The 27,774-nt window shown below is 32.8% G+C and overlaps 2 protein-coding genes across 11 annotated transcripts in view; one reads left to right on the forward strand and one right to left on the reverse strand.

Moving 5' to 3' along the window:
• Positions 1–27,774, forward strand: part of LOC144845171 (PDZ and LIM domain protein 5-like) — an 83,188-nt gene that overhangs the window by 40,946 nt on the left and 14,468 nt on the right. For 5 of the 10 annotated variants that reach the window (XM_078702328.1, XM_078702331.1, XM_078702333.1 and 2 more), the window contains exons 1-12: positions 5,236–5,346; positions 8,543–8,673; positions 14,571–14,722; positions 15,317–15,422; positions 17,941–18,188; positions 19,908–20,008; positions 20,750–20,851; positions 21,942–22,083; positions 22,582–22,667; positions 22,970–23,069; positions 24,943–25,137; positions 27,398–27,514. In XM_078702328.1, the coding sequence (XP_078558454.1) occupies positions 8,575–8,673; positions 14,571–14,722; positions 15,317–15,422; positions 17,941–18,188; positions 19,908–20,008; positions 20,750–20,851; positions 21,942–22,083; positions 22,582–22,667; positions 22,970–23,069; positions 24,943–25,137; positions 27,398–27,514 (1,448 nt within the window). In that variant the 5' untranslated portion in view covers positions 5,236–5,346; positions 8,543–8,574. Of the gene's footprint in view, positions 1–5,235; positions 5,362–8,542; positions 8,674–14,570; positions 14,723–15,316; positions 15,423–17,940; positions 18,189–19,907; positions 20,009–20,749; positions 20,852–21,941; positions 22,084–22,581; positions 22,668–22,969; positions 23,070–24,942; positions 25,138–27,397; positions 27,515–27,774 lie in introns of those variants that run through there. The other 5 variants (XM_078702332.1, XM_078702335.1, XM_078702326.1 and 2 more) reach the window with 4 other exon arrangements.
• LOC144845133 (PDZ and LIM domain protein 1-like) lies at positions 342–4,365 on the reverse strand. Its single transcript, XM_078702289.1, has 5 exons — positions 4,196–4,365; positions 3,048–3,196; positions 2,346–2,514; positions 1,420–1,631; positions 342–1,010 (listed from the first exon to the last, which is right to left on the reverse strand). The coding sequence occupies exons 1-5, from the start codon at positions 4,292–4,294 to the stop codon at positions 833–835; spliced, it is 807 nt and encodes a 268-aa protein (XP_078558415.1). The 5' UTR covers positions 4,295–4,365; the 3' UTR covers positions 342–832.

Here is a 27,774-nt window from a genome sequence, read left to right on the forward strand (position 1 = left end):
AGAGGTGGGTATGTTCTAGACAACATACAGGCTTCAATGCTAGAGAGGTGGGTATGTTCTAGACAACATACAGCCTTCAATGCTAGAGAGGTGGGTTGGTTCTGGACAACATACAGGCTTCAATGCTAGAGAGGTGGGTATGTTCTAGACAACATACAGCCTTCAATACTAGAGAGGTGGGTTGGTTCTGGACAACATACAGGCTTCAATGCTAGAGCTCAACAACCGATTGTTTTTAAAATGCCATCTACCGTATATTTTACAGTTCAGTATAAAGATAGTACTCGAGGAATCACAATATAAACGACTAGTTTTGTCTGTTGAGTTTTATTTTATTTTATTTTGTTGGATAGTATGAGACAACAACACACCCCTACATAAACGCAATACCACCATACATAATCTTATTATACTGTGCTCCCTAAGTTGGTACATATTATTAAACTATTCAATAGCAAAACTATAAGAATAATATAAGTAGTATAAGGTTTTGATAATAAAGCCTACTAATATGTAATTACAAGCCATGGTTGGGATTTAAAAATGGACAAAACAATTCATCACTGCAAATGATAACACTCGATGTACAAATTTGATTTGAGCCTAATATTAATTTAATAATGCTATTCGGATTGTTAAGGCTTTGGAAAGTTCAATTTCCAGACTAATCATGGCTTTTAGAATGTCGTATTCTGGTATTATTTACTGAATTGAGGTTTGCATTTAAGAAAATAAGTTCGTAATTCAGAAAAAATAAACATTTTTGGGGATTTTCCACTTCAGGATCAAATTTGCATTATTTTATATACACAAATACTATAGTATAATAATATTAAAACTGATGGCCTTCTTCTGTGAGCTGTTGGAGAATTCGGAATGATCGTGATTGGTTGATAGGATTATTTAGATGGTCTTCTAGGCCGGCAGGATGAGGATTGGTATACTGAATCTGTGCCGCAGTTGGTAGGTGTATATAGGCATCTTTATCAATTTCAATATTAGAATCATCTCTGCGAAAGATATAAAAAGTGTGCACAAAGCCGTCATTTTTAATAATAAGTTTGATAACGAAAAAAGGTCAAACAATTTCACCTAGATTGTCATCTAATATCTCATTTCTCAGTTACTTAATTCCTAGGAAACTATATTGATTTCTGAATTTTCATAGAAAATCTAAAAAACCTCAATCAATTAATTATCAATACATTTTAACATTTGAATCTTTCAAGAGTTTGACTTCAAATCAAACGAAATAAAATAAGTCAAACATTTATCACTATTTACAGGGCAGGGAACGAGTATGTGAATTAAGTTCTCAATACAGGAACACTAGCTTTCTAAACGTTTAATATTTTAGAATCTTTAGAAACTTTGAGGAAATAAAAACCTCTGTCAAATCTAGAAATGATCGCAACTTACTCTCCCAATTTACCAGTAATCATTCCTTCTGTCTGTCCTCTAAAGGTGTCAGCAATATTATTTGCAGAGTAAAGACCCATTGGTGAATTGTATTGGTTATGGACGACAGTGGCGGTTCCTCCTAAAGCAGTTCCACGAAACGGTACCTTGGTAACGGGCGGCGCACGAGGAGGAGCAGTTTTCTTAAGAGGAGCTGGAAACATTGCAGCTTTCTGGAAAGATAAAGATGCATTTACTTTTGGACCTTCTGCTGCATCACTAAAACTAATATACATTATCGAGTTATATAGTTCTTGTTGATCTACTTTTTCCGATACAAGTAACTGGCCCTTCTAGTGTATCGCAAGAACATTCATCAGACACATGGCTGCGCTTTTTAAAGGCTAATAATTATACTGTATAGTTTGTTATTTTAAGTTCAAATTAAGTCTCAATATATTTTTTTTGTAAATTAAATACTGGTACATGGTGCTTCAACAGCTCCCTTTTAAACCGATCATCGTAGGCCTATGTACCATAGTGAAGTAGGCCCTAATAGACATGTTTGAGTATGGACTAAAAAGTATTCCTTATTCCATGGTTTGAGGTAACAACATCATCCAAACAAATATCTACAATAGATTTGGGAATGGCACCGTTCGATGACTTTCCTCAAGTTCATGTTATCACACGAAGCATGAGTACGCCTATCATTTGCATTGTGAATAATATTTGATAATATTTCGTTTATGGTGAAGGAAAAAGTACGTTGAAACTTACCCAACGTTTCATGCGTTATCATCGCACTTTCTCAAGGTTGTGATGTCAGCTGGTTTGCCGACATAACCTTTTCCTTCACCATAAACGAAATTATTATCAAAAAATATTTGTTGGAAGGAGATGAATTTTTTCAATTTTATTGTGAATAATTATGTTCAAGCGTATACCTGTCTGCTTGTTGTTGGAGACAATTCATAAACATGTCCAGGAGTTTCGTAGACTACTGTTCCTGCAGGAAAATATTCACGTGGTCCCATTGGTATCCTGTGCTTTTCCTTATTCCCAACTGGCTTAGGAACTACAGGGGGTGGAAGTGGTGAACTCAAACCAGAGCCTCTGTTATTAATACCAAGAAATTTAACATTTTATAATATTTAAACATAAATTAATCATGTCAGTATTCGATCATAACTCGGTGACCAATCATTTACACTGTGGACTATCTCGTTCAATTCTAGGCATGGTTTTGTCGAAATAGGGTGACATATCCGCATATTTCTCTTTTACTTGTATAATGTTCTCTTGTATAAGAAAGAGAAACAATTTTGAAGCAAGTCTTCTTTAGATTTCCATCTTTCAAAATGAGGAAGTGGATGAGCCGGCTCGCTCCTCTCTAAATACGTACAACATGGTTTTATATTGTATTTGACAGTATTCTTGTCATTTTAATCCGTTTTACCAACCTAGGCCCAGGGTTGTAACTCAGGACTCGTTCAGCTCAAATGACACTTCATAAGTTCATTATGCACGATGCATTATAAAATAGTTATCCATCCTATAATTGGCGAGTTACTTGATGCGCATGAAATAAAAACAATAAATAAATCATCCTAAATCGATAAACAATATTTAAATGACGTCGTACCAACCTTTCTAGAATCATTTTTAGGTTTGACGCTTGTTTGATGACTGTTTGTCCCTCAAGATGTGTCAGGTTGTACGTTTGTTGTCCATTGATACTTCGTACGATATCACCTGGTAAAATTTGGGCTCGATTTGCTTTGCCACCTGGAGTGGTCTATCATTAGAAAAATATGAATTGCATAATTATTTATATATAAAATGTAACGTATTTCAAATTACGTTAGCAATATTTAAAATTTATTATTTTTATGACATTACGTTTTGTAGATATTAAAGATATCCTTGTAGTAGAAGTTGGGTACCGGTATTTTTAAAAAATATATTAATCTGTAAAGATTATGCCCAATTGATATTGATAAATTAATTTTTATACTGAATTTTGTTTGTATAGGCCCTATGCTTTGAGTGTTGGTGTGTGGCACGCGACAATGGTCCTCTTCTATCAACCCTTTTTTGTCACTCCTGGCACACTCAGATGTGGCCTAAAGGCCTAAATTACATTCGAAATGGGAATTCCGTTTTTCCAATTGTGTATAACAAATGGCTTCCATAGCGAATTTCCGATTGAAAATAAAATAAATAATAATGAAAAACATTTACATTTTCCAGATCTTTTGTAATTTGTGTCATGTCATAATTATTACCAACAAAAGTAATTGTAGAGAAGTATTTTTATAGAAATCATGACCCAATCCCGTCATGACAGACGATAACCTCATGTCCAAAATATTATTTAACATCATAAACATCATCATTTAAATTACACATTTGTTTAAATTTTAGTAATATAGCATCATACGCAAATAAAGACATGACATGACACATTCATTAATAAACTGTTTTATAAGTAGGATTATATTTACAATTATCATGTTGTATTGACGACACACGTCATGCAATGTTGTTTTTGAATCAATCAAAATATATTTAGAGACGACGCATAATGACGCGTACTGTCACAGGCTGACGTATAATGTTTAAATGTTAAATTTACAGCCAGAAACCTAACATGGCATGGCATTTTCCCTGTTTAGACGCGTGTATTTTTATCTCTCGTTGCTTCAAGGTATAATTCAATATTGTTCTTAAGTGTCATCTTTTAATTTGTAGTGGTCACAACTGTCAGTTGAGAAAACTTAAATGCTGTCCTTACCTTTGAAATGCGTAATGGAGTGTTGAAGTCTTTTCCTCCAATTAGACGTAGTCCCCATGGCCCGGGCCCGGGGAGAGTAACTTCCATTGTTGTAGGCATTGTTAGGTTGCAAATTGTGCTCTCTTAGAGTGAAGAAGATTTAGATAGATATCGAACGAAAGCTACACTCAGCTGCCTGACATACCGTGCGTACGTGGAATTCTTGCCATCATGTCAAAGGTTAATATAATATACACTGATAAGTTATGATCAGTTAATTATTACTGAAGTAAATAATTTAATATCATTTAATGATATGTAGAAAAGGTAAAATAAAAGGTTATATGGTACCGTAGTTACTAAAATATAAGCACTTTATAATGTCATTTATACATTTTACCTATCTGGATTCATGCATTCTTTTTAATTTTTAATTATCACTGAAAAGGTGGAGGTAAGCAACCGAACATATTAATTATGTACTTTTGGACGGAAGTTAAAAATTGATCGATACACATTATTACGAAAAGTAGTGCAAATGGCGATGTACGGTTATGAATAAGTTTATATGTACTGTAGTTTTTTTAAATTTATGTATGCTATGTATGATATTGCATACTAATAATTATTTGTTATAGCGCCCTCGAAAAAAAGTACGCAAAAATACTGAGCAGGGAGGTGAAAAATACCATCACCCTCTGAAAACAAGTAGGGCTTACATGAATTCGATAATATGATAATGTAAAACTTTTACAATTTGAGTAATAATAATAAAACCCCTTTCGTTTCCCGAATGTATTGTAACCCGCCCACCCCATCCTCTTCACAATCCTAAATAAAAGTACCAATCCTCACTATTTTGTTTATATTTACTTATAATTTGCCATTTATTAATATTATTACTAATTTCAATAACGCATTATTGAACCTGATATTATTAATACATTTTTAGTCATTGAGATAATATATATAAATTAATTTTAAAATACTATTTATTAAAAACTCATCTCATTGGACAGATACATAATCACTCATGCGAAACATCTTCATCACAGAGTTGTCGCCTGTGCCGCCGGGTGGGTTAAGTTTACACTTACACTTACTTACACATCATTGTATTGTCGGACAAATTATAAACAAGATCAGTTATTCATGACACTTTAATATACTTCGTGAGTAATCATAATGTAAATGTACTTCTGTTCAATATTTTTTAGGCACCGGAGAGTCGAGTTTTCAGTCCTTAGATTAAAAAGGCGGCTAAGCCTATGGTTCTCAGCGCCAGCTGTAGTCTGTTTTTATTTTACAGGCCCCTTATCTACCGGCATCTATCTGTCCGTAGAGTAGATTTTGAGTAGCTTAGTAATTTTATATAAATATCAACTTCTTTCCATAAAACTTTAACACCATTATAGTACATGGATTTCAATGCATTTTTAAAAAAACATTTTTTATATCTACTAGACTAATCTAAAATTGAATTTCTATATTAATAATATTTTTTTGTTAATTAAGAGGGGAGGGGCAGATTTTTTAAAGAGAGGGTGGAGGAGAGGATGGCAATACGATTACGAGCAAAGCTAGTCATTTTAGGTCATTTCTCAGTTTACGATAAACATTGTTATATCTATATTTGTTTGGATTTTCCGGGGGATTTCCCTAGCCCATGGATGGAGTGTTTACTGTTTCCCTAGCCCACACGGAGTGTTTCCCTAGCCCACACGGAGTATTACTTTATGCCTAGTGTGAATGGTCAATATATAGCCACGTAAATACAGTAATGAACTATTATACATAATTAACCATCCATTGTTTTTTTTTTTGGATTAAATTCGGACACTACAGAAGAAGAAGGGAATTCCTAGAGAAAAACTTGTTATTGTCTCAATGAATAATTATTTTATCAAAGGTAAAATAAAGGGGAAATTTCACTTTAAAACCCATTCATAGGACAAGTAAATAGTTTAGTCATTTAAATGGAGTTAGTACTGACGGTTTTCATTTATTACAACCAAAGACTAAGGAAAAATCTTTTGTAAGATCCATGCTGATTTTTTTCTTTGCTAGATAGATAGATGTGATCTTGAATTGAACTGAATTAGTATTTTGGCACACTTATAATTTGTTCTGTACTTTGAACACGGCTGTATCACTGATTAGTTTGTGTGGTTGGCTCATTGTCGAACCTTTTTCCGGTATGAACTGTATTATTTCCTGTGCAACAGGTTGATGTGCTACCTCAACTCTGATGAATCTTTAACGTTCCAATGTATGTACAAAGAATGTCACATTTATTCTTTTTAATCCCTTGCAGTACATTATGTATTTTGAACCATTGCTTGGGCGTCACCAGGAGAGGTGAAACTTAAATTTATTGCAATCAAGATTTATATAAATACCACCAGGCTACAGTAATATGACATTTTATTTAGAAAAATAAACAACATATAAAAAGTACAGAAAATGTATCATTTACCACCGAACCTAAACTCTGTATAGTAGCAACTGGTTAGTTCAGATACCAGTACCAATAACTAGGCCTATTGAATTAAAAAATAACTATTGATTAATGATAGACATAGCCTTTCATATTATCTTATTTATAGGTGGTTAATGTTGTTGGCCTGAACTTGATTGCTATTATAACAGTATTTACTTTGTGGCTTGGTCTAGCCATGAGTTTATTTTACTCAATATGTCTAGCCAACTTGTTTTTTTTTATTTGCTTATTATCTATTCCTGTTGTTAAAAATAACCTTTTCTATTGTTTTTAATTAGAAGTTGGATAGTTTGATCTTGTTTGCTTCCACAGTACTAATTGCCTTCAGCAGAGAGCTAAATCCTTGAAAATGAAATACCCATGACCTCTGTTATATTGTGTGCTTACTACACCCCAAGGACCTCTAATTGTGATTTTCCATTACATTTGTTTCACTTCAAATTATCAACACTAATATTCATTTTGTTTATTAATTGATTATTGATATGGATTGGTTTGAACATGTTTGCTATGGTCATCATACTATACAGTAATTTAAAAAGGACTAAGGAAAACTACTGATTGGAATGATGCTTTATAACACTCACCTGTGGAGAAATACTTATTTCGAATCTAGGCCAATGTGCCAAATACAGATGTACTTGTATTTCTGCATTCCAATACTGTTGGGGTGACAATCTTTTTATTTTTTCTGTCTCTATTTTAAATATAAATTTATTTTGCAAACTTGCAGAGTCGAAGGAATGCTTGATCAGATCAGAGTATTTTAAGGACACCCTGTAAACTGATGATGATGATGACTGATTGGAAATGTAAATGAAGCCTTTCCCTATATTCTCCTCTTTTGCCTTTTTGCGAAGTTTGTGATTGCCTGCCAGTAATTTTGTTTGCTCCTTCATATACCATGTTTTAATATCAAACTGTACATGACTGAATATAGCCTAATAAATTTTAAAAAAAATTAAAATAAAATTGGTCATTAGGCCTACTGAATAATTTAAAAAGCAACTTGATAATTTATTTATGATTTACACATTAAAAAGGCTCGTCACTAAATTTGAATTACAAATGTCACTTACTATTACTAATAAATACAACTCACTGACTGCAAAACTTCATGTAGATCTTAATAAAAACTATTTTATATATTGTGGCAAATAAGATTAAAATATTTTTTAAAAACTGACAATATACAACAAACCAATATTTTTTTGTCAATATTGTTTTCCTTCCTTTATAAAAAAAATTATTTCCAGTTTCTTTATAAGTCCCTTTCATTTCAAAACAGAATGTTGGTACGGTAACCAAGCTTGCCATTCACACACTAAAACATAATTTTCAGATACTATTATATACATTTTATTGCACAGTCTACCGAATAATAATAGACCTTGAGAATAAGCATAGAGATATTATATTTTGTCCACAAAATGTTGGTTTAAAAAAGAGGTATGTACTTAAGTATGACGTAAGTTAGAGCAAAAATCACAATTAAAACTGCTATTTATTTAGGGATTTTACAAAGATTAAAATAATTGTTTCTTTACAAAAGCACCACTGTTGTATGACGTATTTTGTTGTTGACTAATGTCTCAGCCTTTTCATGTAGGTATTTACTCAAGTACAGTGACCATCATTCATTCATCAAACATCCTAAAAATAGGAACATTTTAGCTAGGAACATTCCATCCAATTAAAAGCTGAGTTGTCACAGGCCAGGGCTTCCCTATCTATTAATTTTTCATGAAACTAGGGAGTCCGCTTGAAACCACTTCCTGTCGACATTCTTTGCATTCCAAGGAGTCATTTATGGTGTGGTCTGTTCTGAGTGTAACTCCCTTCAACGCTTCTTCTCTCTTCCCTTTCAGAAGAGAAGGATCAGCAATACTTTCTTGTGGATATGGACCGAGCTCTCCAAGTGATAATACCAGGCCCGGGACCATGGGGGTTCCGACTAGCTGGTGGCAAGGACTTCAACACTCCTTTACAAATTTCAAAGGTAAGTAATTTGGATGTTGTTGTAATGACTTTATAAGCTTATTGAACGAGATCATGTCTTCCATATTTTGCACATTGAAGTATTTAAGTCACTAGCCTGTTGTTGATAACGCGGATCAAATCCATCTCAGTCTCCTTCATGGTAATGATAATATTGGATTACTGTAAATTTGAGAATAAGTTGCTAAAACATACATAAACTCTGATGATGTCTGTATTCCATTATTAACTAATATGACGGATATGACATATCCAAGTTGCTTTAGTGATGTTTTTTGGGTTTCTAATACATTTCATAACACATGTAGACATTTTGGTTTTTTCCATTTTGTAATGTTGGGTTTTTCCATTACATACTGTTGATCATTTTATGTATCACTGATCAGCAATATTATTCAATCCATCTATTATTGAATTCAAGTTCACGTAAACCTACATACAAAACAACAACAAAACAAAGTTCCTTTTTGTATTGAATGATACGCACGCAATGTTCTTTCTGTTTGATTATTCATTTGTATATTATTGTATAATAATTGAATTATGTATGGTATTATATATTGAGTCGACTTCAGCCAAGATGATACAATATATTCTTTCCCTGTTCCTTCAGGCATTAAATTGGGTAGTGCTAGTACTAGTGCACATTATTATTAACAATTCCTTAATATTTTTGCACTTTCAAATGTGAATTGTTAATAATAATAATTTCCTTTTTTATAGTCACCATTCCAATGATCATTGTTCATGACGCTATGGACATACTGTATTACATTTTTGTGATGTTACACTTTACAACTACATGCTTCTCCCCCTACTGTAAAGGTCATGTCATTTCAGTGCTGACATTTCTAGCGCTCATCTGTCTGTCCACGATAGTGGATGCGTGAGCTAGTACACCGGGGTAACCCCTACTCGTCGCAAAAGATATACTAGGTTCTTTAAAGTGCACATGATCATTGCTCATGGCGCTGTGGACTTAGATGTTACATTTTTAAAACTACTGTACATGCTTATTCTCCACCGAAAGGCCATGTCATGTCTGGGCTGCCAATTCTATCACTCAACCACCACCCCCCCCCCCCCCACTCCCCTATGCACAACAGTGGCTTTGAGGTAGTACACAGTACCCTACTCGTCTTGAAAGATTTACTAGGTTCTTTTAAAGTTCACATGAGCATTTTGTGTATACTGGACCTACGGTTTATAGTCTTTATCCAAGAAGACTGGTCCTCTACCACCAGAATCATGGAGTCCTGAACTCTTGCCGATATTATGACTGGATTACGGTTTTTGTAACCGCTTGGCCACTTGCTGGTGTTCACCCTTGTAATCATGAATAGGGTAAAATACTGGACTGGTTAATTTAGCTTTTCTTTTCCAATGTATGTAGCTTGATTTATTTACTAAATATTAAGTTTTAAATTTAAGATTATACCCACACCACCGTTGAATTCATGCTTTTCCTTTTTTTGCTATACAATTTTTCTTCATAACATCGATTTCAGGTTCCTTATTATAAAAATTAGTCATTTGTTACAAAAAAAAAATGTTATTTTTGAGCCAAAATAGCTTTATCTGAATTTTCTAGATTATAAAGTACTATAACAGTAGATTATAGATTGTAACCATGCTTGAATTGAATTTATAAACAATCTTAATTAAAACTTAAGGAGAGACTTTTACTAAAAAAATTATGACAATATTTTTTTATTGCATTATCTTAGATTCATAGAATTATCCATTTATGACAAGTAGAGATATCGTGGATGAGTGACATCATTCTATGGTCATGAACCGTAAAATAAGCTGGTTGTCTATAAATTTTTTAGCAATTAACATTGTTTTAACATCCATTTATCATACACGAGTGACTCATTGAAGGGGAACTGAAAACTGGGTATAAATAATATGTATTAACTGATTTAATATTATAAATTTATTAAAAATAAATGTAAATTTAAATAGGTGCTGTTTAACTGTTTAACCATCACTGGTGGTCGCAGTGGTGTAATGGCTATGGCTAACGCTCACTGGCTAAACCCAGGGCCCCCGAAGCTTAAAGCGCCCCAGAGCCCAAAAGCTTTTAGGGGCCCAGAGCATAAGCAGCCTCAGTGCAATTGCCTAGCATTAAAGGGCTAAACCAGGATCATTTGTCCCCTGCGTTACAGCACTGACTGGTTGTGCCATATCTTCACAATACTACAGTAAAGTACTAAATAGGTATTGAGTGGTAGATGTATGTAGATCAGTATGATTTCCTCTTCCTATATCTACAGTTACCTGTGTGGGTTACCATATTGGAAACCAATGGGTAGACAACATCCTCAATTGATAGCTAGTTAGTTCAGAGTGTTCAAATGTCAACCAGAAGCAGTTTTTATATTTCTGTATACAGTATGCCGAAACACATTTTTATAACTATATTAAAAGTACAGTAAAGGTAGTTTCATTCTCAATTTTAAAAATATACATATTTATATATTAAATACTGTATTGAGATTTAGGCCTAGAGATATCATCACATCTGATCATGCTGTATACTAAAGTTCTAAGCCAAATTAACTAAACCTATGTGCCATATTTAGGTGAACAACTAACTTCTATTAACTGTATGTGTAACAACACTAGCAAAACTTGGTTCAATGTGCTCGTCAGTAACAGTCTACCTTCTCTATAGCTTCATAAAGATAAAATCAGATTTTATCTTATGTGGTTTTCTTTGTCATGAGTTAATCTCATTGATGATTATTACTTGGTAGTTTTTGTATTTAGTGAATGTATTGTGTTAGTCGCCATTTATCACCTATTTCATAGTAGTCATAACTATAAAAGCTAATTGCTAACTAAACTCTTGACAGGTCTATGTTTATTGTGAAGGTAATATCTATCTGACCAAATATTGATAGCATACATAAGGGGCTACTTGGTTGATCTCCTAATGACACCCTGGGAGATAGTATCTATTATTTGTATCTATACTATCTGTATACCATACTGGACCTATCTTATCCTAAGCCATGGAGGGACTGTTTAATCACACCTTTCGTGTTCAGCCACTTTGTAATCCCCCGATGTGTTAAAAATTAAAACAGAGATTTTCCTTTTAAAGAAACATATTTTTTAGTCAATTTCTTTGGAAAGGCCGAAACACAGGTTTTTGCAATTTTCGGCCATCCTTTACATGTAATAACACATTCAGGTTGCAGAAAGTTTGAAGATACCCCTCCTATGAATGACGGATGTGTGTCTACTATTGGAATAGGAAGATTTAACTTGATAGGGTTTTAAAGCTATTGCAGCTAGAATTCCACACCCAATGTGTGACTTTAACTGCATGTCTATTCATTTCCTTATTATACACATAATAGTTGAACTTGACATCATTTTCACTTTCTACATAATCAGCCACCATACAAGTTTGTTCTGTACCATGCCCTTATATGGCATTCTCAATACAGTAATAGACAAGGTAATTTACAGTAACAGAATACATCCTGTTTGATGTTAGGGTCAGGAAATACAACCAAAACAGCAAATGCCCTATAGTAATTTATAAATTACATCAACATATTGAATCCCTATTCAATATCTATTATAACACGCCTATAGTTTCCTTTCCTAATAATTATCAGTTATTAATTGGTTTTATAATTTGCATCATTTTCTCTCAGTTTAATGATTGGGGGTAATATATAAGCCTGCTATTGCATGCTCAGCTTTTTATAAATATTTTGGGAAATCTATTTTATACACCCATGAATATAATATCTACAGGAAATGTTTTTCTGATATTCAGTGTTTCAAATATAACCATCCAGCTATCATTTTCTAATCTAATTAAAACTTTAAAGAAAACCATGTTTTTTATTAAATATAGTATTAAAATACTTTTAAAAAACCTTCATCAGACGGAAATTCAGATTAAAAATCAAAAGCAATACAAGGGCAAAATAGAACAATTCTTAAGAATTGAGAACTGCAAAGATTTAGGACACTGTATTAAAACCAGTGAATTTTCTGCTGAATTTTAATGGAAAAAACAGACATTTTCTTCAAACCATAGCCAACAGGTAAATTACTCATGCTCCAAACATTTTATGAAACATCTAAATCACAATCCCTGTGGTCATTGATCTGTGGTTCCTGTCTGTAACAGGGAAACATATGCCATTTAAACCACTTTTATAATGGTTGTTTGTGCATTTTGGGGGATTTTCTTTGAATTTGAGTTATGCCATGGTATTTAATATCTGGACTAACTTCTAGGATACTGTGCTTCTGAACAGGATGATTGACACAAGAGATAATTAATTAATAATACAATAATTTAATTATTATGGTTTTATCATCATAATAGAAGAATTATACTTAGAACTTTTTAACCTATAAGAGTAAGAAATGAATCATTTTGTTTCAACCACAACAAGTACACTAGTCTTGTTTTGTTTCTCATCTTGTAGGTTTTATGTCCCGTTTTCATTGTCACAAGTGTCATCATAGGGGAAGAGGATCTTCACCCTCTGCTTTTGAAATGTTTTTTTTTAATCATTATTTTATTTTTTGTACAAATTTACTGTTTGTATATACAAAATGGTCAACAGCTATTATTTATCTGAAAGCAAATTTATATAGAGAGAAAAAAACTATGTATTTAGAAACATATTACACAAAGTTCATAGGTAGATCCAAGGAATTGTAAAAATTAGCACTTCATTTTACCATGTTTAGGCGTGGCCCTGCCCTTCCCCTCCTCCTAAAATCCTAGATCTCTACAACTGATGCTATTTTGATTGCACATTGCTTCAAAATATTGAATACAAAACACTACACAAATTGGTATAAAAAATGTTTAATGAAATGTGAGACAGTAGATTTTCTAATTAATGAAACCACTGTTAATAAAGCAGATTGAATTTCAAAACAAACAACAATCCAGTAATTCTATTAATTTTTATTTTTAAATTGTATTGATCGTCATATATGCTAATGCAAGCAGAATGGCTAAAAAATTGGTTTTGTATAAAGTCACTGAGGTGTGTAGATTTTGCAAATAGTTGAGTTCTTTATCCATTAGTTCCAGGTGGAGACCTTTGTATAATAAATCTTTGTGAAGATTTTAAGGTGGATTCAATTCAGTTTGTCCTTGTATCTTACAGCTTACAATTAGTGGGCCATACAGACAATCATGTAATTGTTAAGCTAGAATATTTAATTGGCATTTCAACAACACCTGAATTCACTTATGAATTGGATATACAATTTTCAGTGATCTCCACCACACAAATATCTGTATTATATAACACACATAAAGTGTACCATTTGATTACATTTATTGAAATGAACCCGTGACTATTCCACCTATTTCTTGTTGTTCACATTCAATCTTTTATTATTTAACTCATAAATATGTTTTTCCCAAAACTCATAAAAATGTTTTCCCCAATCAACGCATAAACATTTATTATGCTACTCATATACAGTGAAACTAACATGATGAACCTAACTTGTTGTAAAATGGAAAAGCAATATGTCTCCCTAAAGCTCTGTCTACACCATCAAACTAGTTTGACAAAAAAAGTTTGATGTGCCCAAATATGGTAGTGATATGATATCATCATGTCCATATATGGGCACATCACATTTTTTTGTCACATAAGTTTGTAGACTGAGCTTAAGAGATGATGATAATGGTATGCTTGGGTGTGTTGTTTAGGAATTATCGATGCACGTCATCTTTGCTTCTGTAAAAAAAAACATAATTTTACATCATTGAAGAAGCACTGAAGATGTAAAAACAGGTCCTTATGTCTGATAATTTATTTAAAACTATTACGTTTAAAGATGTAATCATACCTCCATAATATAATCATAACATCGCATCCTACTTCTCTATAGGTAACCCCTGGAGGCAAAGCAGCCAAACAAAATCTGTACCCAAATGATATTGTGACCTCTATTGATGGCGAGGATACCAGCTCTATGACCCATCTTGAAGCACAAAACAAAATTAAGCTAGCCACTGGAAATCTTGCTTTAAACATCCAAAGGTAAGTATAGTTTGTTGAATATGTTCCTATTACATTATAAGGACTATTACACTAAAAATATTAATATTCAACTTTATTTGTTAATGTTTGCTTTAGAGTAGTTTAGCAAAAGGAGCTTTGTCAGTCTATTTCGTGCCTGCTTACCTGGATAAACCGACCATACAGCCCTCTCTCTCGGAAGAGAGGATACAATTTTGAAAAGAAAATCCGTTTAGCACCTCTATCGGATATTAGTCGCGTCTGCAACCACGCCCTCAGAAGGGAGCCACCACTGTTGGTTGTGTAATTAAGCCCTTATTGGTGCTACAGAACTGTTTTTATAGTGTTGAAAGATGGAAAAATGGATAAACAAACATTTTAAACCTGAAATTACCCTTTAATTGCCACATCTACATTATTTAAAGAATAAACTGTAATAATGAATTTAGTATGTTTGTTATTTTTGTCAATTATTTCTCTTACTTATCTTCTACACCATGTATTTTATGTTGGATTATGAATTATAATATTTCTTGATTGGAATTCTATGTTAATTAGAGGTTCTGTGTTTATTTGTAAACTTGTGTTTATTTGTAAACTTGTGTTTATTTGTAGAACTGGTGAGGCAAGAATTTGGAAGCCGACAACTACCAGGATTGAACCCCAAACACCAAACGAAGGTCCGGCTTTTAAAGTTTCTCTTGCAGCTAACAAACAACCAGTAAGTTGATTTTTATTAGATAGTAAATATATAGGTCAGATTATAATTTACTACATGTATGATAAGAAAATTAGTGGCTACTAAAATTATCAGTTATAAATTTTAATAAAACGATTTGCTGTATTATGCTGTTAACTGCAGACAATATGATCAAACTTTTTGAAGGTTTGCATGGCAAAATCAATATGTTGATATAAAGTTTGCGGTGCACCACATGTATACCTGTATACAGTATTTCTGAAATGAACTGTTGAGTTTCTCGACATTTCGATCAATATACTTTGATCGTTCTCAAGAGTGAGAATTCTCCATATTGCTACTATGAGTATGATTAAACCCACCCCAAATTTGGGAGAGTATGTTTGCATGCACTTTCAACATGTGAATATGGCTTAACATAATAACTATCTATCCCCTAGTATAAGCCCACTAGCCCCATCCCAAACTTGCTTTTGAAGGGGAAGATAGTACCCACCTACCTACCTACCATAATTATTATTTCTAAAGGTGAACTTTGTTTGAAAGCAGTATCAGTCAGGCTTAATGTGATCTATTCTACATTAAGAAATTAACATGTAACATGTCCATGCTCAATCAACCATATGCAAAATACTGACAGTAGAATTAAATGAGATTTGTTTATATTTAGTATACTCTGCAGTTAAACTAATTGAAATGGATTTAGTTATGCCATATGAATATAAAGTCCATTAATATTGAGTGCATTACATTCATTGTATTAAAACATACCATAATAACTCTTTTCCTTTGCTCCCAATTTTCCAATGTTTTTATTTAAAATAGGACACCATTTCTATTAGGAATATGTATTCTGAACTACCTAGACAATCAGCAGGCCTACATTTTTCCTGGTAGGCTACAGAGTTTAGGAAACATTGTGTAACTAGCTAGTAGTAGGAGAGAAAAAAGAAAGAAATTAAGAAACTAAAGTTTTTAAACTCCAAATTTTACAATCAGTAAGCTATTTTGAGCAGTAGCTTTTTCAAGTATGATAAAGTACCATTTGTTCATAAGATGTTCAATGACACTCCAACTTGATCTTATTATACACATTAATTGTTATTTAACCTTCGATTACCAATGGAATAAAACATTTGTCCTTAGTCAGTATTAATTATTTCAGTATAATTCTGAATCAATTTCATGAAATTCAGTTAGGCCTATATTGATGTCTTACTGTTGAATGTATTTGAAATATGATCTAATAATTAATTTTTGTCATTATTCAACATATAATAATATAGTAATGATATGCCCATGAGGTAGCTATCACATAATGATATGATTGAGTTTGTTAATTAAATAATAGTATGATTCAGATATTGTAGGCCTAATATTATTGGATGACAGGTATTCGTAGCATATAAATAGGGGTGTGAATTTGTACTTTTTAAGAGTATACTTCTGTAACCTTGCCTGGTGCCTTGCTGTGGATGTTAAAGCTACCATAAATGCTCGGTCTGTGTTTATGGCCATTTGCAGACTACTGTATATGCTGGAAAGAATGTAAACCTAGACACTACATCACAGTGTGTGTTCTATGTCCACTGTGAGGCGGACAACTTGTACCAAGTTCAAGTGTAATTTTTCCTCACCTTGATACCCTCTATTACCCAGCAGGATTCATGTTCTTGGAGCTTTCCAGGGCCTAGCAGCTGATATAATTCAATTTACTGTTTCCATAGCAATATGTGGTATTGCATATTGTTTTATTGATTTTTGTTTTACTTAGTACCCAGAATTAAGGATAAAGTTCAAAGAATATCTATCGTATTATGTTAATATTTCAGAAGGAATAGGTCATGTACTAACTGTCCTTTATAGTTAATAGTATATGCTGGTGGTTGATGTGGTCTTCTTACCAATATTGAAAGAAAGGAAAATATTCAGACGACTGTACTGGAGGAAAATGTTATGATAATAATAACAAATCTTTTTATAATAAAGTAAAGAATTTAATTTTAATTTAATATGCCACCTGTCAGTTTATACTATTGTACACATTTTATAGAGTAAAATATTTTCAATGCATATATTAATGGTAACAGGTTAAAATGATGTATAGTTGTGTGTTTTGTCATCTTAATCCTAGTTAAATCCTTAAGTACACTGCATGCAGACACACAGCCATTGTCTAAAGATTGATTATTGAAGATAATAATATGACAATCGCTGACTTGTTTGTGATACCTTTTTTGCTGACTTTTCTTCCATGCAGCAAATAAAATGAAAAAGCTGTAGTGACTATATAGCAAGTTCATGGAAACTAAACTTCTCAGTAAAATGATTTTTAGTTTCCTTTCTGCTAGGAAAAGCAAGCCTAGCCACAGTTTTTATACAGTATGAATTTTTTTATACAAAAGGGGCACAAATTTGTCATTACTTAACTAGACCTATTCACCTTGTTGGAAAAAATGGTCAAACTTCTGAACCCTTTGACTACGGGCTTGGAAAGATTATTTTACTTTCCTAAATTGTTTTAATTCATTTTCTGTAGTCACCGCAAAATATAGGTAGTAAACATAACTCAAAAGCAAGACCTTTTGGAGGTGGAGGAGTTGGAGGTGGAGGAGTTGGCGGTGGAGGTGGTGTTGACAGTGGCATAGGTGGAGGGATTTCACCAGGTAAAGCAACAGTTGTTCACAAACAGTTTAACTCTCCAGCAGGCCTGTATTCTGCCTCCAACATTGCTGAGACTTTCAAAGGTCAGACTGAAGGTCTTATTGCAGGTCATTTGCTTGAAGGGTAAGTTTAAATTGTTTTAAATTAAAGTACCCTATATCCTCGGGTATAATCCAACTTCGGGTTTAATCCCACCCCTACTTTATGTCTGATTTCACAAACAGGCATATCCCCGGATATATTTCCAGTATTGACTTTTGGTTTAGATGTAGACCTCTCTCTAGCGAGTTCAGATGAGATTTTACAAGAAATGCTTACCAATCATTTTTTTCCTGAACCAGGGTTTCCACAGGTATAGTCCCACCCCAAAATCAGCCCAATTTAGTGTTCTTGGTGGGTGGGATTATACCAGAGGATGTACGGTATATATATGTAGGTTTTAAAATTAATATAATATTGTTTGACTATCGAAATGTATGTACAGTATATGAACCACTAGATATAAAGGGATTATTTTACAATGCTCTCGTGTGGGGTTACGAGTGATTTTACGAAATACGATGACTGCTTGATGATGTTCACTGACGTGTCATGACGTGGTCGTACCCAACGACAAAACATTTTACGTTATCAATAAATTTTGATGACTCAATAAGAAAAATGTATGTGCAATACAATATTGTGGGTTGAAATTGTTGAACAGTATGTTTGTGATATTACCTAATATCTAGAGAACCTTAGCCCCACCTATGCTCAGCTGACGTGAGTGTAAACACGTATGCCTCAAAACATTACCTGAATAGAATACACAGTATGCATTGATAAATCTCATTGTTAACATGACTATGCTTACATTAAACAAATATCAAGTGATGCTTGCAGACTGTTTGATCAGGTTAGCTAACTGCACATTTTTAATGATTAATGGGTTTAACAATTGATTGCAACTGGCCACTTCACAAACCTTGTTTCATGTAGGCGGACATGATTTGAAAAACAAAAATGTACAACAGTCAACTGTTCACCAAACCATCAGGCTGGCCTCTAAGTTACTTGAGTCAGATTTAGTTTCTGACTTCTTTTGAATGTGGATAGAACATTTTATACTTACTATAATTGCTGTTTTCGCCTTTTTACCGACAATAATTTTTATCTTTTATGAGACTAAAGAGATCTGATTTTGTTATCCACTGTAATGACCAGCTTTTAGTATTACTTAATATAGATTTTGGCAATAATATATAGTATACAAATAATGAATGTTTATGAGTGTAATGGCATGAGGTGAAATATATACTGATTATTTTCGTACCAAAAAAACCTATTAAATGACCATTCAACAGTGCGTACTATTGCATGCCATGTGACCCACAATCGTCTAATCAAATGGCAAGAATTTATTTAGGTGTTATTATTATTATTATTACATTTATTTATCCAGGGTAGCCCAAACAGTTAAAAACTGGTTTCCATTGGGGCCCTGAATTTTAAGTTATTTGAGGTAACGTAGCTCCTCTCATTTTGAACACAGTAAGGTCTTAATTGTACTTAATGCATTGTATCATACAAATTGGATTTAAAAACACTTACAGGAGTCTCGGTTCTCAAGTCAATATGCAAATTGTTCCATATATTTGTCCCACTTACACAAAAACTTGTGAGGTAACTTTTCTTTTTCGCAAAAGGGACCTTCAACTTCATAACTGTTGACTGCCTTGTTTCACGAGTTTGAGGTAATGGAGTGAATAGGTTTGTCATGTCTGGGGGTGCCAGATTGTTATATAATACTGTTTATTATAAAAACAAAACTAAATTCCAATTTATGTTGTTTATAATACCCAGGCAAGAAGATGAACCACAAGCTGTGAACAATCCTGGTGCACAATCAAGATCATTCAAGATGTTACAGCAACATGTTGGAGATGAGGATGAACCTGATGCAGGTATAGTGTTTAGTGCCTAGCTTACCTTGATAAATCAACAATTGCCTTCTGTGATAAAAACATAAGCTCAAAAACGATTTTAAAAAACACCAAAACCCTCATGTGGGTGACTTTGCCAATACCCCATAATTGTCTTTGTGTGGTGCCATCATTGAATTAATCTTCTTTAAACTTTGTGACAAAAAAGTGTAATGTGGCCAAATATGTAGTGATTTTCCAAAATAAGTAGTGATATGACATCATCATGTCCATATATGAGCACATCACATTTTGTTGTCACATAATGTTTGATAGTGTAGACAGAGCTTTACACCTCTTTATCAAAATCGTCCTTACTGTACAATTGATAAACAAAATCATGTTCATCATCATTGCTGTATTTAACACATCATTATCAAAATTCTTTTTGTCTAGATCTTCAATCATCCTCATAAGCATTGCCTGGTTATTGGCATTGTTAATGTAAAGCTCTGTCTACACTATCGAAGTAGTTTGACAAAAAAAGTGTGATGTGCCAAAATATGGACATGATGATGTCATATCAATACCATATTTGGGCACCACCGTATTTTGGCACATCACGCTAGTTTGTGTAGACAAGGCTTTATATCATTCATTGTCAAAACCAACACCAACAACATAGTCAACATACAACACTGTACTATCATTTCAATCTACAGACTGTGTCACTAATCCCATATAGATTAGTATGTATTTATTTAAATATTACTGCGTCTGCAGGTTATAGACCACATACTATGAACTCCAGTTCAGCGATTGGGAAAAACAAGGACGAAGCGCTATCATATCCTTCCTACTTCAAGAGTGTCCAGGCCCCAGTTGGTAAAACATTACTAACCTATTTTTTATTTTTGCCAAATCTGCCTTTTCAAGCTTCTTCGGTCAAATTGTTAATTGTCCATTGCTCTAATTCGTATTGGTAATTGGTTTTTGTTTTCATAATTTTTTTTTCTGTTATTTTACATAAATTGTCACTGTTCTGCTGTTGTTTTTTTTGCATGTGATGTCCATCCAAGTTCCATCCAAGTTCCATTCAACCAGCTTCTTCCAAATTTGTTTTTTAATATTTTGTACATTTTGCTTTTCATTTACTTTTTACTGCTCAAAGAATGCAAATTATTTGTTTGGTTACCATGGTTGCCTGCTCTGTATGGAACCAATATTATCTGGGGCGCCATTCATTTCTGAAATTTACTACATTTTTTAAATACCAATTTTTTTTATTTTATTCTTTCTTTTGGCTGGATTGCATTTTCAGTAACGCAGTACTGCTTTCCAAAATTGTTCAGTTACAAAAAAAAAAAATTATAACATATAAAAATACAGAAAGATAAAAGCATAGTATGCCTAATTTAAAAGATATATACAGAACAGTTAAAAACAAATTTTCTTTTGTATATAAAAAAAAGGATCACTTAGATGACATTAGAGTTGCTATATTTTTTAGTTTATAAATATTTTTCCCAGTTACTTTTTGAATCGCTTTTTACAATTCCCAAATTGAATGCCTAGCCAGCCTCTATGGAAGAAATAGTACCTTAAAGTCTTTCATTTTAAGAACTAATAACTCTGAAAACACTATTATTTCATATTGTTGATTCAATACCAATGTAATTTGTCCATTTTCAACAGTATGGGTACAACACACCCCAAGTTTGTCAGGCCTTCGCTGGTGTATACCTGAGCTTTTGCTTACTTAATTGTTTACTTTTTTTGGTTCTTTTAAGCATCCATTTTTTCCAAGAGTCGATTCATTTAACGCTTTGTTAATTTTTTTTTGCTTTGGAAATGTAATGTATGATATTATGTGGTTGTTATACAGTAGGCGCTGGGAACCTTGTCTTCAAACATTACTATGCCATGGTAATCTCTCTACTAACTTTAAATAAATAATTTATGCATACATTTTCAGGGCATCAAGGAGGTATGTCAAATGGGGCCAAGCCAACCGGAATGAAGAGTGTACAAGCCCCCAAAACAAGTCCAAATGCTGGTTCAAAACCAGCATCAACAGGACAACTACCAATCTGTGTTCGCTGCCAAATAGGAATAGTGTAAGTATGCTAGAGTAACAGAAAATAATATGGGAATTAATGATAATAATTGTTTGTAACTACTGTGGAGTAGCTTTGCGTCAGGGTGTTGATTGGTCAGATGTTTGCCCTACTTGTAAGCACTGATCAAATGTTATCTGGGTTTCTTTCTTATCTTATCTTCTTAAATAAAAGTTATGTAAAATAAATTCTTGCAATCTGAAAAATATAGTTTTATCTGCTTCGTTAAGCCTGTTATATGTTACCCAGTTGTTTTATATTCGGTATTAGAAACATATTTTATATATGTATGGTATTGGTTATAAATATGATATGATAACCTGGGGTTAAGGCACACTCCCCTTAAACTAAATTTAATATGTGCCAAAAGTATGAAACAAAATTATGATCGTTATCAGCCATTGATAGCCTGAAAATCAAAAATGTGTAGAAAGTTCAAAGTGGCCCTATACAAATCTACATAAACCATCATCATTTATTTTATTGTATTGGCTTTAGTGGGCCGTTCGTGAACCTTAAAGGAAAATCATTGCATCCTGATTGTTTTGTTTGTGAGGCTTGCAACTGCAGTTTGAGAAACAAAGGTAAGAAGGCAACCATAATACACTCACTAGATATGTATTCACTAATTCATGATTAAATCCTTTAAAACTACACAGAATATCACCTTCCACAATCAACTGTGACAATTATGTATTCTTTCTTTTTGTATACCAATAGCTCAACATCCTATCTGAAGGACAAGGCAAGGAGTTTAAAGCATCTTACTAAATACATTGATGGGTTTTGGCTATTATACGAAACATTCCTTTTATGATTCCTTCTTGCTTTTTTTTACTTAAAATAAAAAGTATTAATAATGAAACAATAATATTTCTATTTATAGGATATTTTACAGTTTCTGGAAAAATGTATTGTGAAAAAGATGCCCGAGCTAAGCAAATGGAGCAGCCACCCCAGCAATCACCAGCAACTGGTGCACCAAGGTAATTTATTGTCTGTTCACACACACGCATTTGTTTATATAGTATTGGCAAATGTAGTCAAAAGCTATGTCTACACTATCAAACTGTGATGTGCCTATATATATGATGTCATATCACTACCATATTTTGGCACATCACACTTTTTTTGTCAAACTGTTTAATAGTGTAGACAGAGCTTAAAACGTTCCCCGTACAATTCCAGGTATTTTAACACACAAAGTGTATGGATACGTGCAGTAGCAACATTTTTTTTAAACCAACAAATGAGCAAACATTCTGATACTGAATACTGATTATTATATTTCCTATGGGAAATCACAGATACACCTAATACACGATTGAATTCAAAGAAGTAATATTGAATAATATTAAATATAACATCAAAAATCATATAGAAAACTCAAAAACTAATTATCAGTTTAGAAAAGTTGTCTGTATTTAATTTGAAAACACAACGGTGTGAAAATTCATAGTTGAATTGTTTTTACTTGAAACCTAATAAGAATGTAATACTGGTTACACTGTATGTAGTATATTGTTAGCTGTGCAGGTTGAGTTGGTATGTTTGACTTGACAAGACAGCTTTGAAATGCGTTGGAATGCAAAACAACAGATGAAAGGTCATAGGTCATAGTATTATCAAATGTCAGTTCATATTCTGTATAGTAATGCACTTTCCTATTTAATTGTATACACAGTTTTGTTTGATTATTTTACTAATTAATTAGGTAATTAGTAACAAATATAAAATAGAGTATTAGTATTGAGATGCAATTAGTAAATAAAACAACTTTCAAAATTACAACATGTTTACCCCGACATAAAACTAATATGGAAGTCAAACAATTAATTGAAACGGTCATTACAATAAAAGAGTAAAGAACCCCAACATAAAAATAATACACACACCGGGAGAGAAATAAACTAATAATATTTAATTTTTATATAGCGCATATAAGTGTTTAAGTAAGCTTGTTGGAGAAGTGATGAATGACGTTTTGACATAATGATACTGATCCCATCCTCTTATACAAACGAATGGTTACATTTAGTTTGTGAATACCAAAGGACTAAAGCTCTGTCTACACTGAAAATATGATGTGCCCATACTGTATATGAACATGATGATGTCATATTACTACCATATTTGGGTATATCACCACCATATTTGGGCACATGACACTTTTTGTCAAACTAGTTTGATAGCATAGACATGTATACATGTACATGTATAATAGCTAGATTATTACTTTTGAGGGTGTGCTTGTATACTTAAGGTGAGCTTGTGAAGTATTATATTAAGGAAATGGTTTATTAAAAATAACTATCGTGAAAGGAAAGGTTAAATGAAATTGAGGTCTTCACAAACAGTTGGATGTCATAGAGTGCACAGGCAGTGACAGGCATCAAATGCCATCTTTACACTACAGCACAAGTATTACGTTACAGACGTTACTGAAATATATAATTTAGTTGCACTAGTCATAAATATTTTATATGCAATATACAACTAAAAGAAAACATGTGTTTACTAGTTAAATAGCATTTTTAGTATACAAAAATAGTATTAATAGTTATATATTAAAATTACATTTTTACCAAAATTATAACTTTGCTATTGTTTCAAAACCTCATATCTACAATTTTTTTTTTCATTTGAAATTGACTTTTTGTGCTCAATATATTTTCAGGGGTACCGTGCAAGCATTGCCATTGCCAATAGCCAATGAAAAAGCGTTTTTTTGTTCTCAAAACATGTTTTAGGTGCTCATACATGTTTTTTAATGTGAAATAATTCAACATTTTTATCTAAACAGGTCATCAGTGCTTTAGTAGTTCAATTTTTTGAGTAAGACATTGTTTTCTTTTTAAGTGTTACCAATGGCCAAGGTTCAATGAAGATAAATTTAAGCTCAGCAGCAAAACCAGCAGTCCAACCCTACTCACCCCAACAGGCCTACTCACCTCAACCAGCAGCCCAGACCTACTCACCTCAACAGGCCTACCAACAGAAGCCAGCAGTCCAACCCTACTCACCTCAACAGGCCTACCAACAGAAGCCTCCGAGGTAAGTAAAAAGGGATTGATAACTGCCCTGCCTAACTAGGAAAGATACCCAGGGTAGGTCTCAAATGTAGTTTAAAACCTTTACAGTGTAATTCCCTTCATTGTATTATAGATTACTTTTTTATCCTTATTTAAATTTGATTAAGCTCCCAATTTAAAGAGAAATGATGGAATTACATCTCTTCTAGCTTTAATTCTCCCATGCTCAATTTTGCCAGTGTTTAAAGGCATACTCCATTGAGTACTGATATTGGATAATCCTTTAAATAAATTTAATCTCTTTTAATATCCCAATTTATGAATATATGTTTGATTATTGGATATTTATATTTTTATGTTGTGTTCTATGTGTCAATATTATACTTATTTATAATTTTCATTTAATTTTCACTAACTTTACTAATAGTTTAACAAATGATAAACACTTCTTCATTCACAAAACAACTGATATTCTACACTATAATGTTTAAATAACATTTAGAATTCCTTTGAAACACCTCTACCAATTTTCACCAATTTACTTTTACACCAATCACATTTCAAACAATGTCGTCATCTATCCATGCTATTGGTGGCTTTGTGTCACCTATAAGATCCAGTGACATACTGTAGTAAGTGTGTATTAAAAGCATTTACAAGGTATTTGAGATAATTATACTTCATCACCGTTCAAGCAACATTGTTCAGAATGTGTATATTTATTTTATTATTTGCTAATTAATCATATTTATTTGACTGGCCAAGCGGTTGACATATATAGCGATAAAATTGGCACATGTCCAAGGCTCTGCTCGACCATAGTTGGTAGAACAAGTCTTTTTGGAAAGGACCTAATGCTAGAGGTTCTGTGTAAATTGGTTCAATGTGCATTTTTAAGAATGCAGTTCATCTTTCAGAATAGTAAGGGTTGCATCAGTTAACTGGTCCATCTGGGCAGACAAATGAGTGCCCTTTAGTGGCAGCTATACGATATAAAGGAACCCTTATGACAGATGAAAGTTGTTCTCCACACCTGCGTGCAATTCAGGCTGTGAATTACATTAAATGTATATTATTACATGTTCTGCACATAGTGTATGAAAGTCCTGAATATGATCAATTCATTTGTCCAAAAGATAATTTATTTTTACATACAATGAGATGGGGCTTTCATTATGCTCTATATTTATCATTACAAACATCATCGATTAAAATTGTTTGAATAATATTTGTATGAATGCTTGAACTACCATAATATTACTGTTTTCCCCAAGTGTGTTGTAGTCTATAAAGCTCTGTCTACACTATTAAACCAGTTTGACAAAAGAAAAGTATGGTGTATGATATGGTAGTGATATGACATCATCATGTCCATATGGGCACATTACATTTCTTGTCACATAACATTTGATAGTGTAGACAGAGCTTAAGGTACCATAATATTCCCCAAGTGTGTTGTAGTCTACAAGGTATTGCTTTTTAGTGTTTATGAAATGTTTCACTTGGCAACATTCAAATGTCACTTGAGCGTTGGCTGTACTCAATAAATCAAATTCAATTCACATACTAATGCATGTTTGATATGTATGAGAGTGAACTCCGCCATATCATACTAGTTTGCTTAGACTTGCATAATAATGTCTAACAGATGTCATGGTTGTGCCAACGTCATCTTATATTTGATAAGGAGAAATGTAACATTTAAAACATTAAAACTTACCTCCCAGGGATTGTATTTTGAATTTTATCTTTATCTTTTTTTTGTGTATACAAAAATGTTTCTGGTAATATTTGAACCTGTCATCTCTCATTCATCGTGTTTGTCATTTGAATTAATTTGATGTATAAATATATACTTTAAAAATGTCTTTTCCTGGAGAATTCATCAGAAATGATGTCACCAGACAGTTTGTGTGACATTGGGGGTTTGTTGTTCTCGGATGATAATGCAACGCAATTGCATGTGTTTTGATGTTGTAGAATCAGAATCCTGAATATAACTGTTTTACTGTTTACTTTTACATATTGTAATTAGTTGATTGCAGCTTAACATGGTCTGAAATTAGTTTCTGAAATACTGTATAGAACAGAGTTTGTCTTGTTTAATTGATACTGATATATAGTTCTTTTGTATCATCCCTTGTGCATGTCTAGTTGATGATAACCAAATAGAATTATGTGCCTAATATAATCACATTGTCTGGTGTTATTGTTTTGTGGAAATGCGTTCATTTTAACAACTCACCATAAATCGCTAATTAAAATGGACATTTCCGTTGAAGCTTCAAGAGTCCTCCGCCAGTTGTAAAACCGAAGCCAAAGGTCAGTTCTTCTGATGCTCCAGATCCGAACTTTGTCATAGCACAGGCTCTGAACCAAAATCCAGAAGCGATGAAGTCGTAGGTTTTCAGTTTTTTTATCTATCTGTTGCATGAGAATCTGTTATAATTCCAGTGTGATTATTTGGGAAACATACTTTGTTTATTCTCAATTATTACAAAGTTGATACAAAGCGAATATCATTATTCTTTTGTATTATGATTTTTGTTATGATATTTTCTTTGTTATTTATGTACCAGTGCCACATGAACATTTATTTTGATGTTTGTTTGTCTTTTGAGAAGTTAGTGAGTGTTGACAGCGATGAATGTATTTGCTA

The sequence above is a fragment of the Antedon bifida genome, chromosome 6 (assembly GCF_963402885.1).
Source record: "Antedon bifida chromosome 6, ecAntBifi1.1, whole genome shotgun sequence".
Classification (NCBI taxonomy): Eukaryota; Metazoa; Echinodermata; class Crinoidea; order Comatulida; family Antedonidae; genus Antedon; species Antedon bifida.